Source organism: Solea solea, chromosome 20, assembly GCF_958295425.1.
Source record: "Solea solea chromosome 20, fSolSol10.1, whole genome shotgun sequence".
Lineage (NCBI taxonomy): Eukaryota > Metazoa > Chordata > Actinopteri > Pleuronectiformes > Soleidae > Solea > Solea solea.
In genome coordinates, this window is record NC_081153.1 from 16,167,045 (window position 1) to 16,183,037 (window position 15,993).

A 15,993-nucleotide genomic window follows, 5' to 3' on the forward strand; every position below is an offset into this window, starting at 1 on the left:
ATAATACAGCAGACCATCATCTCCAAGGTTTATGTAAGGGAAAAGAAAAAAAACCCCACCTCAAATACCAGTTGTGTAATTCTAACAGTTATGCGAACAAGAGCAGACAGTTGGGAGGATCATGATCGCCTACACATGAACTGATAATCCTGTCATGCTACGTGACAGAAGTCACAGCTGGTTTAAAAACATAGTTTCCATCACTGCTGTTTACAAAGTAAGAGAGATGAGAAAATCCCTCACATAGGAAGACTTGACTGTCATCTGAGAAAACAAAAGAGCACACCACTGCTGCTCTCTGGTGGACACTTGAAGGACCAACACCATTGTCGAGGACAGTCAGTATATATAAATATAAATGAAGACAGGAGTTGCATCAACTGTTAACTCAGACTTTATTTATGACAAGGGGGTGGGGAAACAGTTCTACTGAGCCTGCTGCTGCTGATCTGGCATACTCCTGATGATGTCAGAATCACCTGAAAAAGAAAACATGAAAGGGTTAGTGGATCAAAATTTTATAAACAATACTGCAGCAGGAAAACATCCACTTAAATCATCTAAATTTGAAACCATGCAAACCACAAAGGCTGCAGTTTAATGCTCCCATTTAAAAATGTTTAAGCTGATAAAACAATCTCTCTCCTTCTGAGTCTAAAAAACATATACTGGTTCTTTTGCATACAGGCTTCTTATATTAATTCCTGATACAAGTCAGGGGCGGAGCTGTGGTGCATGCACAAAGCATCCCGAGCAGCTTAATCCAACTCTGGTTTGACTTAAGATGCAATAGTGTTAGAATGTCATAGTCCCTTCTTCTAATGTCATGTAAATGTAACCAGTGATATTCTAGCATGAAAATTATTTCTATTCAGCTTGGCTGTAAATAAAAAAAAAAAGGGAAAAACAAGACATTACCTGGTTTGTGCAAGTTGTGTACAAGAATACTTTAAATGAGCAGGTTAATTGGATCTATGAATTAATATGATGTGGTTGAAATCTTTAGTCTGTTTGCAGACCTTAACTGATGTTCAGGTACATCACGAAGATAAGTACCAGTAACCCTAGACTAATACCCATGTATCAATTTTGCTACCAGACAGCATCTGGAACACGCTTGGATCTGTAAAACTCCATTACTCCATTTAATATGCCAGTGTAGACCCACTGGAATCTATCTTTAGCTCTCAATAGGATTAGTGTTAGTGGTACTTCACATAAATACTGATATCAAAACAGGGACTCACCAGGATCAATGATAGCCAATGTGCACACCCTGTAGTATTTACCACAGGCTGTGCCGAGCTCAATATTGTTTCCACTGTAGTGGTGGACACCAGTCTTGGCCAGCATGGCGTAATACTCGATCTCAGATTTCCTGAATAAAACAGAGGCAAAGAAAATGAGCCAAAGAAGGGAATACAAGAGGGCAGACAATACAAAAAACTGCATCGTTTACATGCAGACAAATCATGCTGCCCCAACAGACACAATATGTCCAACTCATTTGTAACAGTTGAAGATATTGAATCGTGATATGCATGTCACACAAAAGTCAGTGTAATGTAAATGTTCAAAAACTCTCAATCAAGCCAACAACAATGTTAGGGAATAACATATGCTTCATGTTCTGTATTTTAAAATGATTTACATTATTGTTCAAGTGTGTTTCTATTAGCTGCTTGTAAAAGAAAAAACACATTAAACTGAACCAATACCACCATCATCATCTCCCTCTAAATCAGACATTCCCAGTGAACCAGAAGCCAGACTTTTCCTCAGCCTATACTTTAAAATATAACATGTATAAAGATAATGTACTTATTTAATCAAACATATTTATTGAAAAAGACGGTTTTATCTGTTAAAAACAATGGCATAACCAAAGTGTAAACAGAAACAAACAAATTTGCTCTCTTTAAGTGTTACTGTAGTGAGTCTGTCACTTTGTTGTTCTTTGGGTTTTTACAGTTGTTTCTATAATGTTGCATTACTGCATTTTCATTAACTTTGTCAGTTTTTATTTATTATGACACAAATTCACAGATGGTTAGAAGCTTTACAACAAATATGTGTCATGAACATAAGAAATGTCTGCTATTAGAATTTTATTTCATGGAGCAGTCTCCTATTTAGAGACCCATGACTTGATGTTTTTGTATGCAACAGGCTGGTTTCCTACCATCTGGAAATGCATATAACAATTAATGTCATAATCAATTAACAATTTGATTATTTCTTGGTTAACTCTACTAGTACTGTTTAGTCCAAAATGTCAGAAAATGTTGATTGGAATGTTGATGTTGAGTTTCCCAAATGATGTTCGCAGATGTCTTGTTTCAGTTTTATTTCTTTTTCAAATGGATTAAATACACCAGAAACTATTCACATTTAAGAAGAAGAGAAATTGGAAAGTTAAGAATAATTAATAAAAAAACAATTGATCAATTGACCAAATAATTATCAAAATAGTTGACGTTTCATTCAATAATCATTGCAGCTCTACTTACATCATTTACACGCTTTCTTGAAGCAAAGTTGTGCCTAATGATGCAGACAGGTCTATGGAGTCTTACCTGAGAGCAGGGCAGTTGTTGGCCAGGATGACCAGCTTGGCTTTTCCCTGCCGGATCATCTTCTGCGACTGTTTGTAGCCCAGGACATATTTGCCACTCTTCATCACCAGCTGGAGTCGGGAGTTGATCGACTCCATGGACTTTTTCTGAATAAAACACACATCATCCAATATGACCACCCGAATTTAACAGCTAATGTTGCAGGCAAAACAGACATTTATGAAGTTGATCCAAAGATAAACCAAGTGGACACAAAGACGGCAGTGTGGTGCGATTTTGGCGTAGAACTATGTGAATAAATGTCACTAAACTGGCATTTGCTGTACATTACATTTAGCAAGTTAGCATTAGCTAGTTATCTAAAGCCAGAAAACATACGAGTACACGGCTATTTAAGACAAACAGACACGAGCGGCAATATAATTGTATTAAAGCAACAACCGCACGCTTTACTGTGTATGTTAACTGTTTTAGATTGGTTTCTAAGGACATTAGCGGCGCTGGTTAGCAGGCCCTGACAGATAAACTCGTCCACGTGAAGCAGCGTGTGCCCCGGCCCCAGCCGCCCGCACAACTCACCGTCTTCTTAGCGGCCACCATTTTTGCGGTTAAGTCCTGACCGGCCAACCTGTGGACGACGAAAGGGGAAGAGAAGTGTTTTGTTAACGTGTGGGACGAAAAGAGATGTCAAAATGTGATAGAAAACGTGATTTTTATCAAGAAAACGCAGAGCTCGTCTTACTGTGAGATAACTCCAATATGGCCTCGGAGAGAAAGGAAGGACCATCATGCACTGCGCCGGTATGAATCCGAGGACCTGCGCAGAAGACTATTGCGCACACCGCTGACTGCCCGTTAACACCAACCATAATAATATTCAAACAAGGACTGCACGCAGTCATTGCCGGGCTCTCTCGCCCAATGTATCACTTTTTATCCTAACCTTATCACACAATAGCTCTAGGAAAAGTTCCTTCAAATACCGTTGGTCTGAAATGGCCAAAATCGCCTCGTATACTTTTGAGTAGTTCATGCGAGATCATGTGTTTAGTTGTAAAATTCAAACTTAAATGTCTGTTACAGTATTTCTATTTTTGTAGTTTGTTCAGCTTCTTTAGTACAGAAGCCTCATAATTTCCCAAATTTGAACAACTAAACATTTTATTTCTCAGTGTTTGTTTGTTTGTTATTGCGTATAGCATGCTTTGTTATTATTATTGTTATTATTATTATTTTATTATTGTTATTTTATTATTGTTATTATTATTCTTCTTCTTCTTCTTCTTCTTATTATTATTATTATTATTATTATTAATAATAATAATATCTGCTACAATTAATTGAAGTGATTTCTTCTGAATGCATAGCAAATACGGGGTACCCCCTGGTGGAAGACAGTTTTAATTTGTCGGGTAGTAGCTAAATAATTAATTGTTTTCTTGCTCAACGTCACCTTGGCATTTGGTCTAATTTTAAATGCTGGCACCACTTTCTCCGCCCCAAAAGGTGGCCACTGCGCACTAAGTGAATAATGTGCTTCTGCACCTGTGACAGCCTCTTGGTAACAGCTTATGTTTTAGGACACAACAAAAACACCATTTAGGAACTGACAAACGCGACGTGAGCTCTTTGACGCTAGAGGAAGGAGAACTGCGGTGCGTAATTACGCACAGGAGCAGGGGAATTTTTTTTTTTTTACAAGCAGACACAGTCTTAAGTGTTTTACCTCCCAGGGATTCGCTCTTCATTGCGAGGACTCCTCTTCATTCACATAGACGATATCTATGCTCGACGTCACCAGTGCAGCTACAGCCTCACCGGTTCACTCTGAACTTCACCATCCAGTCTCTGTGAGCGCAGGACAGGATGGGATGCTCCACCAGTTCCCAAACTTCAGCGGTAGACACGACTCGACCGAGTTCTAAGCCCGAGGAGAGCAACGGAGCCAGCACCACAGGTGACGTAAGATTTACAACATATATAGAACATTATAATGACGTTTTTGACTTATAGATACAAGTTAACTGCGTGTGTAACTATTTTTAGTGGCCAAACACAAAGTATTAGGTTACAAAATAATGGTGGCAAAAAAGCATGGAAACAATGTTTTTCTACACAAAAATTAATCAAGGCATTTTTAGTTGCACAATTTGTATTTAATTTAATTTAATTCAACTTCATTTCCATTACATTTCATTTAATGTTATTTTATTTTTTATTGTATATATATATAAGATGTCTCTGGCTTCAATGTAGACATGTTTATGCTCATTACTTTTTTCACAATTATGGGATCAACTTATTAATAAACACTCAAATACTAAGTACTTCATTTCAATAAATAATCAGAATATAACATAACATGTTGGAGGACATGTTGGAAGTCAATTGCTGCTTCCATATAAAGTTAAACCATCGACCACTTTCATCTGATAATTCTGACAAGGATAGCAGTGTCACAGTCTGCATGCAAATGACCACCGGTGTGTTTCTCATTGTTCAGTATCTGGTTGCTGTACATTTAGTGAGCCACAGCTCCACGGTGACAGGATGGGAAAGTTTATTGACATTATTTAACACTGGTCTCTGGCTCTGTCCTCCTCAAGAGGGACGGCAACACGAAAGCAGATTTGGTAACAGTCTACAGTTTCAGTAGGAAATGGAGAGGCCACTTTAGACCCTCCCTTGTTGCAGGAGGTCAGAGATGACCTGGCTCTAGTGCACAAGAGGAGCTTATAAATACAGTATGTGCAGGACATTGTCTATTTATAATGAACAGCCTTTGAAAGATTCTCCTTTTTGTATTTCCTTCTAGTGTTCCTTAAACATGCATATTATTGTCATAAAAATATGGAGACACAGTGCATTGACTTGTGCTACTTGTGTGCTACTGTTGTTGTTGTTGTTGTTGTTGTGGTTGTTGTCCAACCCTAACACTGAGTGTGCCGGTAATTGTTGTCTTAGAGGTCAGATGGAAATTTCTCAGGAGCTTTTCTTATTTTTGCATGCAGCTCTTTTTCCTCTGTGTTGATCCTTGTCACGCGCAAGACAGAATAAACAAGGTGACATTTATTAACCAAAGTTTATTCATATAAGGAAGTGTTAGTTTAACCCCACAGGACTGTCAGTCACTGGTCAGCAGCAAATCATATACTGACCCACGTATTCTAGCAAAGCAGTTGAACAAATGTTTATGATAATATTGTTTAAAGTATGATATAATATACATATACTCATATAATACTTATACCATACCATGTCTGTGTGTGTAAGAACATATATTGACAAATATCAAGCAATATCATGTTACCAGTTTGCAAATGACATATTATGTATTCAAACTACCTCACCATGACCAGTGATATTCCTCCCAGCTCTAAGTTCCTAAATGTCTTTGGCATCAACTCTCCTCTGTGCTTCAAGAAAACTTAAGACACAGGCCCATGTCATGAAGTCTGTGATTTACACAAATGCAAAAATGTCTCAAAAGGGATTTGCATTGCAAAAGGAAGTGATACATTATATCTCTAAACACATAGCAACCCGTTCACAGAGCTAAGACGCTGTTAATGATAATTAACAACAATTTATATAATTATTAACTCCCTTTGTCACTTGTTGCACATAGCAACAGCAGCGACACATGTCTATTTTGTTTTTCAACCAGTTATTTCAAGGAGGAACAGATTTCTTTTAGATAACTCTATGTTGCTATTGAGCTCATCTATTTTGGTGAACATGGTAGGATTTTAAGCCCATAGTTGGACACTTGAATTTAATCCTAATCCATTTCACAGGCATCAGGTTCTTATTTTCATACTAGCCAGGTTCTTAAATATATAATGCAAATCAGGGGATGTCATAAATGCAAAATATCCCAGTCATACAGCCTAATATTCTGCAAGTGAAATCTGCAGAATTTCAAAGTGAAATCCACCAGTCATGAAACTGACCTGATTATGATCATTCTGAATTCTGTAGCCGATATTTTACTGCAGTAAATCTGAAACTAAAGTTGTCATTTCAGTACATTGTCAGACTGAAGTAAAAAAAAACAAAAAAAAAACACACAAATAAAATATAATAAAAATATATGGGAAAGATTTCATATGTTTGTTTTGTTTCAATTTGTCTTTTTTTGTGGATAATGTGTTGAACGCTGTGTTCCTGACAGGGGCAGCCAATGAAAATGGCAATGTAGCTGAGGACAGTGAAACTCTTCCGGACCAAACGCCTGCTGCCAGCACTGAAGTTAAACCTGTGGATGAACCTGCTGCAGCAGCCACATCTGCAGACAGCACTACTGCAGCTCCACCGGCAGCGGAGGAACCTCAGCCTGAAGCAGCAGCCAGTCCCCCTGCAGATGCAGCACCAGCACCAGCTGCAGAAACAGCAGCAGCTGCGGAAACAACAGCACCAGCAGCAGCTGCAGAGGCAGAAGCAGCAACAACAACAGAAACAGCACCAGTGGCAGCAGCAGACAGCACCACTGAGACAGCAGCGAGCTCCTCAGAGCCTGCAGCTGAGGCTCCGGAGCAAGGTATGCTTCAGAGAAAAGCTTTTCAAAAGAGCAGTGACACTTTATAAATGTCTCTTTCCCCCCTCATCCCACTTTGCAGTTGCATGTGGATGACGCTTAGGTTGACATCGGGATCTGCATCAATTGAACTGTTGCTAAAGGGCAGTTGCTGCAAAGAGTAGACAACAAAAGTCACAGTATCAATACGTCCTATTAAGATATGAGGAACTCATCAGGGACAAAATGTACCATTTTCCTTTTCATTGACCATTAGTAACCTGAGCCCTGCTCCGCCTCCTGTGTGGTGACCCAATGAACACGGGCTGCCACAACATCCAGGTACAGGATGTGTTCTCCTAGATCTTCCCCAGTCTCTGGCAGTAACCAGGCGTATCCAACAACACGCACACACACACAACTGGATTTTAATGAACACACCAGGGTGAACACAGCAATGTGTTTATGAGTCACACCTCTAATTATTTAGTTAGTCTCAAACAATCTGTTTCAATATATATCACGTTACCTCATCAGACGACAGTGGCTTAATGAACAATTTTCATGAATGTTATTATATTCGATTTTTACTGTCCCAGCAGCTGTCAATTTCTATAAGTGAGCCCAAAATAGTTATAGAAGCCATTTATTGTTTTAAGTTTTAAACGTAGGGTGTGTATGAATTAGTGACGTCAAATGGTGAGACTGCAGATTTTGACAAATGGGGAACTCCTTTTGTTTCACCTTTCTTTTTTCCAAGCATGTCTAGAAAACTACAGTGGCCCCTGAATACCAGAAAGGATATTATTGTTCTTGGTTTGTGTAGTAAGCTTTTGCTTTATAACCCAAAACACACAATCTGACTGGTTTGTCCATTCGACTGCTTTAGAAACTTGGCGTTGCAAGATGGTGTCCTCCATAGGCACTTGCCTCAAGTCTTATTATGGTGGCTTCAAACCATTTTTTAAGCATGTATACACCTAAACAAACACATTTATGGGTTGTGTATTAAATTTCTGCCCAAAAAAAAACCTTATACATGTTACACACTTAACCCTTAAAGACAGGATACTTGCTCAGGGTTAAAACTCATGCCGTGTAATCCCTCTCCTCCACCTTTGTTTTCGTTTGACTTCAACAACCTTTGTTGTCTTACCAGCTTACTCTCAGTTCAAGCTTGACCACAGCCTTGTTTGGATGGCCAGGGTGAGGTGTGTGTGTGTGTGTGTGTGTGTTTGTTGCAAAGATTTTGTTGTTACCATAGTGTCATTAAGGTGCAATTGGAGTCCACAGAGAAACTAGAGCATGCCAACACGTATAGGGCATGCCGCTGGGCGACGAACGATGTCAGGCCCGCTGAGCCTTCCTGCCTCCATTTCACAGCCAATGAAGAGAGAGGATCGAGTGTCACATGAAGCAGGATGAGGTCGCTCTGGCTCTGTTAGCAGTCAGGTGTGCCGCTGTGCTTTTCTGAGATAATCTCCAGTCACAAGCTGGAAGCTGAAAATTAAGCATCTCATTGATAGCAAGATGTTGGTCAGTGCTGGAATTTTTGGAACCTTTGGATTTACAGGCTCAATACTTAATGTTTTTAGAAACAGACTCAGTCCAAATCAATTCAATATGCAATACAATGTGTTGTCTCTTCTACTTTGGGACTCCGTTATTTGTCCTGTTCTTGGATGAAGAAAGATGACAGGAAGTAGGGGAGAGAGATGTGGAACAACACTCTGGGCTTTGTCTGACTGACTGTAGATTGGGGTCAGGTGCCATTCACATCTGAATCAATACCAGTGCTGGTCTTTTTTTTTAGTAGTTTGTAAAATGTAGTTTAAGCTGTGAAAAATAAATCCAAACTTTTCAATGAAACCAATAAACAGTGACCACGGAACAGAGCGTCAGGTAAACTCTGTGCAGCTTATATAAACTGCTTCAAGCTCACACACACATGCACGCACACACACAGCTACTCTTCTGAGGACACTGCATTGACTTCCGTTCATTTAGACAGCTTAAACAAATCTTAACCAGTTAATGTCTAACCATAACCTAACCACAATCCAAGTCTTCAAAGCCCACCCACACACACACACACAAACCTACATACAACAGGCGCGTCTGGTTTAACTCACCTTCAGGTAACAATATTGGGCACCAATGAAGGAGAATCGATACTCGTGCCGACACAAAATGGACCGGTGCAAATAAAAACATCAAGGTCGACACCCGACGCTTCAGGAGATGTTGTGGTTAATGGTTAATGTCCTAAACTTCACCAGTGAGCCCAAGGTCAATCAGACTTTTAAATATAACTATTTCTCATATTTATCATATGTACAAATCCTCCTGTGTTTTTTCCTCAACAGAAAAAGCAGAGAGCACAGCGACTGATGCAGAGCCCAGTATGGCGGCAGAACCAGGTGAGCTCAGCTGTACTTTCCTGAATCTCACATCCACACATTACACTCTCTGTGACATTTTCTGAACATGTTTCTCTCTTTGAATTTACTTCCAGCTCCCAGTGAATGAAGCACCATGTGAATGACTGCACAGATTATTTGCTTGGACGTGTCTTAATTGTTTGTATGCATGAGTAAAAGTATGTGTAAGGCTGTGTGTGTGTGTGTGTGTGTGAGAGAGAAACAGACATGACCTTGTTGCCAAGATGCAGACCCTGCGGTAACCACTTTCAGTCAGGGTTCTTCAGTCTCCACTGTGCCTTCTTCTCCTCTTTATTGTGTACGGCTACAAAAATAATAACTCTCGATAGACTGAGTTCTTCAGCTCTCAGTGGGTGTGTTAACTTTCAGAGGATGCAATCATGTCAGATTATCTTATTCATTCAAATCTCTATTTATCAAGAGTATATACATTTATAATAGCAGATGTCTTTAATCTAACTTCAAGAGTTCATTCTGTAGTTTTCTATAAAATTGTTATTTTAAATAAACCAAAGCCAAAATATATTATTTGATTTATGAAATATTTTTTTTTGTTTTTGGAGCTGGCTTTGATTTGACAACTGTTTGTAAAGAATATGAAGAGCTGGCTCACTGTAAGTTTACGGAGAACTGATTTTAAACATCAGGATGAGTTCTGATCAGTAAAGTACCAAATAAATATGTGAGATCTTTTATTGTCTCTGATGTGTGATGATTTCTCTCTGGAAAGTCAACATGCAAATAGGTTATAAGATGATTTGATAATTACAGAGAACAGCAGTTCAATGATTCATGTCTTTATTAGAGATTAAGACAGAAATGCCACAAAAGGAGGTTAATATAAGACAGTGAATGTATCCACGGAGGCAGGGGAATGTGATGATCTGTTACTGAATGTTAAATGTGAAATAAATCACAAACTAAATGCTGGTAGGTTTTAACAGCTTCTCTATGGTTGACAATTTTAATAGAAAGATTCCCATTGGTATATAATACTGAAAGAAGTCAACCATCCAAGACAAATAATAAAAAATCTGACTATGACAAAAATAAAGATGGCCGATTGTTTTTTCTTCTGCAGGACGATTGTGAGACCACTCAGTGGTTTGACTATAATTTGTTTGCGATGTGGCCGGCTAGTCAAGAGTCAGAGAGAGGACCAAGAACAGCAACCGCCTCAATTTCCACCAGTCCACCCTGAAAATGGAAGATACATATAGAGAAAATGTAATAACATGGACTATGTGACTATTATGATTTCTTTGTGTGAACCAAACCAACTAGAGTTCTGACACAGCAGGGGTGTCAAACTCATTTTAGTTCACATACAACACAATTTGATCTAATAGCATAATAACCTATTAAACAACAGGATCTCCAAAATGTTCCCCCCCCCCTTTTTTTTACAGTTAATGAAGTGTATTTTTTTTACAAAACGTATTATGAACAACCTGAAATTTCAACATTATGCAAAAGTTTACACATGTGCATAACAACTTCCCAATGGATCTACAAAAGGCACAACACATTTATCACAGGTATATGAAGCTGACAAATGTAGTTTTTCACATTATGAGCAGACTGTAATCATAATTAGTATTAACAAATTTATCCTGCGGGCCGGATTGGACCCTCGGGTGGGCCTGTTCTGGCCCACGGGTCATATGTTTGACACCACTGGCGTACAGGTTTAGTGTTTGTACTTACTCTGGGCAGAGCCGCAACTTGGTAGGCAGCTCTCGCCGGGAAGTTGCTGCTGAAAACTGGAGAGAAAACAAGAAATGAAAACTTTGTCAAATGGTCCCACAATGCAGATTATGCTCCACACGACTCTCTCAGTATCTCTTGTCGACCGGCGACATTCGCACACTGCACACAGGAAGTGATCTGTTTTATGCCAAAACAGGTGGAGGCAACAGCAGCACTGTGCTAAAAAAGCCGGACAGCCGCAAACACGTTGGGAGTATGACTGAAAATACAAAGAAGCACCCACGAAAAGTTTCAGTGGTGGTTAATTCCACAGCACAATAAACACAGTTGTTCAGCAGTTTAAAGGGATAAACGCCTCATGTCCCCGCCCAACCCTGCACTGCCGTCATAAAAACAAACACTCCCACGGTCAGGTCTAATAGTACTGCCTGTTTTTAAATGAACGACGCAGCTTACAAATAACTGTACGCAATTTCTGTTCACAAAGACCAAACAAAACATTATACAGTGCTTAACACATTTAAAAGAAGAAACAAATATTTTAGGAATCTTTCAAAAAACTTGTTTAATTGGCAAATAAACTGAATTCACCTCTGTGGCTTTGAGTGGTGGTTTAATAAATGTCTAAAGCACTGCATGACATAAAAAGGCAGACTTACAAATGACATTTCTATGCCTCAATAAAAGTCACCAGATACAATTTTTTTTACTGTGAGAGTCCTGACTAGCAGCCTGAAAACTTGACATGACTATGTGGACACAGTGGACACCTTTCTTCTGATCAAGGTCAGGGAAAGTTCCCTTCCTGTGGTTTAGGGTTGGGGAGAGTCTGAAGCAGGGACCGAGCTCAGGTCTGCATCAGAGTCAATGGTCCGTGCAGCAAAGCTCACCGAGAGGGGTCGCGTTACACCTGGGTGTCCGTTTACGACTCACTGCGCGCTGCAGCTTCCATTACACCGGTCTGTTGTGATGCAGGAGGAAATGACAAGAGCAAGAGCAGCAGCAGCAGCAGCAGCAGCAGCAGCAGCAGCAGCAGCAGCAGCAGCCGGCTTTCATACAGCAGAGGAAGAGCTGAGTGAGCCCGTCTGTCAGTGAGCGGCAGTCATTTTCTGAGAGATGTCACTGACACAGAAGCCACTGCATCTCCTCCATTACAGCGGGCGACTGTTATTACTACAGGCTTTTACACTATTAAATACATGAGTGAACTGTGCACTTAAAAACAAATATTTATCTGAATGAATCACAAGCATTATAATTACTTAATGTCCAATTTATAGTTCATGTTTTAATTTTTTATAATGCATCAAATCAGTCTTGTATAAAAGTACCTTAAAGGGATGCTTGAGTAAAAGTACAAGTCTCTCACCAGAAAATGACTTTGGTAGAAGTGGAAGTCACTTTTTATAATATTACTTAATTCTTAAAGTATATGACATTTACTTAAATATCAATTACTTAAATATTAAGTAATTTTCTGATATAAAATATACTTGTTTTAGTTTTAGAAGTAAAAAAAAAAATAACAGCACAACAACAAGTCATCTCTGTTGGAGCAGTTGGACACTGAAGTGCATGTCTCTGGGTTATTTGAAATAGAGACAAATTCACATTCACTTAACTTCAGAAATCAAAGCCATGCGACAAGTAGTAATGATGTGATGAGTTCAAACACCTCTATCAACCAACCACATAAGAAATTAGCAATGGAAAAAAAAAAAAAAAAAGAACACTGTCCTCATTATCTTGACAAACTTGAGAACAGCAAGGTCTTACAGTAGTTCTTGCCTGGTTAAACGCTGCCCCCATGTGGCTGCTTTTAAGCATTAACTAGATTGCGATAAGTTGAAATTCATCAGTTGCCCAGTTGCACACATGCTTTCTCACATACCTACATTTATCTAAAGGAATGTTTGTACATTTACTTACATGTCTTGTAGACCTCGTTGACACTGTTGAAGTCGTTTATATCAGCGAGCAGCACAGTCGTCTTCACCACTGAAACACAGAGAGAGTTTGATTAGTTTAGGTTTAAAACGGGGTTTCCATTACCCTCCATGTTTTAGATGGAGGGTAATGTCTCCCTGCTCCAGCACACCATTTGAGACATCTAAAACATGGAGGGTATGGGTTCACAGGACCCGGATTGAGAAACCCTGGTGTAGAACATACAGTGTGAGCAGCAGCAGAGACACTGACTGAACATTCTTACTGTACTACATGTACTGTACTACAGTCTCACCATTGCTGTAGTCACAGCCGGCAGCTTTGAGGATCTCCCCCATGTTGACGAGAGCCTGAGGAAGGAAGAGAGTCAGTCAATGTCACATTTCACGGTTCCATGATCCTTGACTTTTAATTATAACAGACATTTAATTTAATTTTATTTAATTTAATATTCTTTTTTTTTATTGAATCTAACTTCAAGCCTTTATTATGCATCCCTCATTAGAATTTAAATTTACATCCTGATATCTGGTCATGTTTTTTGTTGGTGCTGTAGCTTTATTTGTGCACATTTAAATATGTCATAATAACAAAACAGAGTAACACAGACACTGGCGTTGACACAAAATGCACCTAATGGCTATATGTTCATCATCTCAGATTGGAACATTTTATAATGTTAAGGTATAAATCTTGAGCCTCAGTTGTGCCTGTGCTGATCTAAAATGGAAATTACTTCTGGACTAATAACACTCTCAGACATTTACAGAAACAAAGGGATAGACAATGTCTTCTTATCTGGAGTTCAACAATAATCATCATCCTCCTCATTCAGTTTCACCTGTTTGGCCTGAGCCTGGACTCCTCCATCTACCAGCTGACCAGAGGCTGCATCCATCCCCAGCTGGCCGGAGATGTACATGGTTCTGTCCACCACCACTGCCTGGCTGAGAACACAAGACACATACATATGACATAAGATACAAACAACCTGACAATTTTGACCTAAGTCTCACATTTGAGGACTTGAGACTTGCTTTGATTTGCTGAAATACAATTTGTTTTTGAAACACGGTAAACACTGCACGTCTGCTTTTGCAGCCTTGCGTATAAAACCTGGCAACCGAGAAATTCGGCTGAAAACTCCATTTGATACATTAATCCCACAAAAGGAAGGTAAGACAGGAAGTCAGGGTTGTTGCTATTTTAATCTAAAGCTGGTTATAAGTGCACAAAAAAACATGCCGTTTTTTAAGCCTAATATTTGAAATGCATTTCCATGGTTTAAGGTAGGCCTAATTATTTTCATTTTATTGGCGACAATTTTTAATAACTCAGTTGTGTGTCCTTAGCAGTCCTTACATTGTATGAGTTAAACAGTTCATGTAGTCTACATAATGTAGAATATTCCCAATTAACATGAGATTATTTTGGTAATTTTGCAAAATTTAAAGATGGGCTATTACGAAATCAATCAAATCACTTTTGTTTGAATTACACCAAATCACAGCATAAAGTAACTGAAAGCACTTTACGTAATAAGACTTATGATAATATAAGGTCTCGGATCACAGGATTTTAATTAAAGAAATAAACTTCATAGTTTTCTATATGTACAGTATACAGGTTATTTATTGTATATATACACTACACAATATGAGGAAAACTTAAATATGAAGTAAAAGTTATGTTGCAATCACATCTGTTGTTATTTGGAGTATGTGCATCAAATGGCTTTTTTAATGTCTTTTCATTTTTGATAATTCATATAAGATATAAGCATGATTTAAAATAAAAATGCCCTATTTGTCCAGGGCAGAAGAACAATTTGGCATTCATTTGGAGTCACTGGATCAAATGACATGGATGCCAGTAAAAACAATGCAGTGATCTCCTAATTAAAAGAGGAACTTGTTGATGTCTCTTATTACTGAAATCCTGGAAATGACAAATACGAAACTTACTTCACTGCCTATGTCAAAAAAAAATTTAAAGAAACATTTCAAAGAAATTAAGGGGAATTTAGGAGAAGTATTCCTTAAAAACACTTTGTCAGCAAACTGAAATGACTCCACCCTGCTCTGACAATTCATTTGTCAGAGCAGGGTGGAGTCATTTCAGCTTTCTGCTTTCTGTTTCAGAAAAGGTACAGATTTAATCAAAGAATAAAAGAAATATCTAATGTAAATAAGATATTTCATGATTTTGGATTATTCAGATTAAGTGGATTTAGTTAGTGAAAGAAAAGTGTACAGTTAGGAAATGATTTGAGGGTTAAAGTGCAGATCTATTGCCAATTAACATCAGATTTGATTATATATTGATTATATAGTATACTGTATATTGACAGCACACTGTTGCTTACCTGTATATTCCCTGTCTAACAGGAGCTTTAGGTGTGTAAGGAAACTGTCGACGGATAGTTGCCATGTTTAACAGTTGTGCCACTGAACTTTCTTCTCTGCTCCGCAGCTAAAAGTTAATCTTTGACTTTGTTTCATGAGGTCGAGTCGAGCAGGTCAGTTAATCGATCACGAACATTGATCGTGACGCACCCCCCGATGGCTCGAGTCATTTACAAAAAAGTGTGTGAACACATCACAGTGAGCAGACTAAACATTATTTTTTAAACTCACCTGTAAGGACCGATGGCAGCCGGAGCTGATGGAGTGTTGACGATCTTTCTGTTAAGTGTGGACATGTTTTCTTCTCCGCTGTCAGGCTGATAGTGGACGAAAGACCGAGCAGAGACTTGCAAGTAGTGACACAGAAGTATCAGCGCAGCTGTAAAGTTGTACCGTAA

The 15,993-nt window shown here is 38.8% G+C and overlaps 3 protein-coding genes across 4 annotated transcripts; 1 reads left to right on the forward strand and 2 right to left on the reverse strand.

Moving 5' to 3' along the window:
* Positions 1-378: 378 nt before the first annotated feature.
* rpl30 (ribosomal protein L30) lies at positions 379-3,405 on the reverse strand. Its single transcript, XM_058619157.1, has 5 exons — positions 3,319-3,405; positions 3,156-3,204; positions 2,577-2,722; positions 1,248-1,378; positions 379-479 (listed from the first exon to the last, which is right to left on the reverse strand). The coding sequence occupies exons 2-5, from the start codon at positions 3,174-3,176 to the stop codon at positions 427-429; spliced, it is 351 nt and encodes a 116-aa protein (XP_058475140.1). The 5' UTR covers positions 3,177-3,204; positions 3,319-3,405; the 3' UTR covers positions 379-426.
* Positions 3,406-4,139: 734 nt separating this feature from the next.
* Positions 4,140-10,226, forward strand: si:dkey-284p5.3 (uncharacterized protein LOC557830 homolog). The gene is made up of 4 exons (XM_058618409.1): positions 4,140-4,533; positions 6,751-7,116; positions 9,459-9,512; positions 9,608-10,226. Exons 1-4 carry the CDS (start codon positions 4,443-4,445, stop codon positions 9,619-9,621), a joined length of 525 nt encoding a protein of 174 aa, XP_058474392.1. The 5' UTR covers positions 4,140-4,442; the 3' UTR covers positions 9,622-10,226.
* An 88-nt stretch (positions 10,227-10,314) lies between these two features.
* Positions 10,315-15,979, reverse strand: rida (reactive intermediate imine deaminase A homolog). 2 transcript variants are annotated; one of them, XM_058618410.1, is made up of 6 exons: positions 15,827-15,979; positions 14,032-14,137; positions 13,486-13,540; positions 13,173-13,241; positions 11,241-11,296; positions 10,315-10,730 (listed from the first exon to the last, which is right to left on the reverse strand). In XM_058618410.1, the coding sequence occupies exons 1-6, from the start codon at positions 15,889-15,891 to the stop codon at positions 10,674-10,676; spliced, it is 408 nt and encodes a 135-aa protein (XP_058474393.1). In that variant the 5' UTR covers positions 15,892-15,979; the 3' UTR covers positions 10,315-10,673. The 2 variants fall into 2 exon arrangements, with proteins under 2 accessions (XP_058474393.1, XP_058474394.1); XM_058618411.1 differs by lacking the exon at positions 15,827-15,979 and adding an exon at positions 15,556-15,662.
* Between the last annotated feature and the right edge of the window lie 14 nt (positions 15,980-15,993).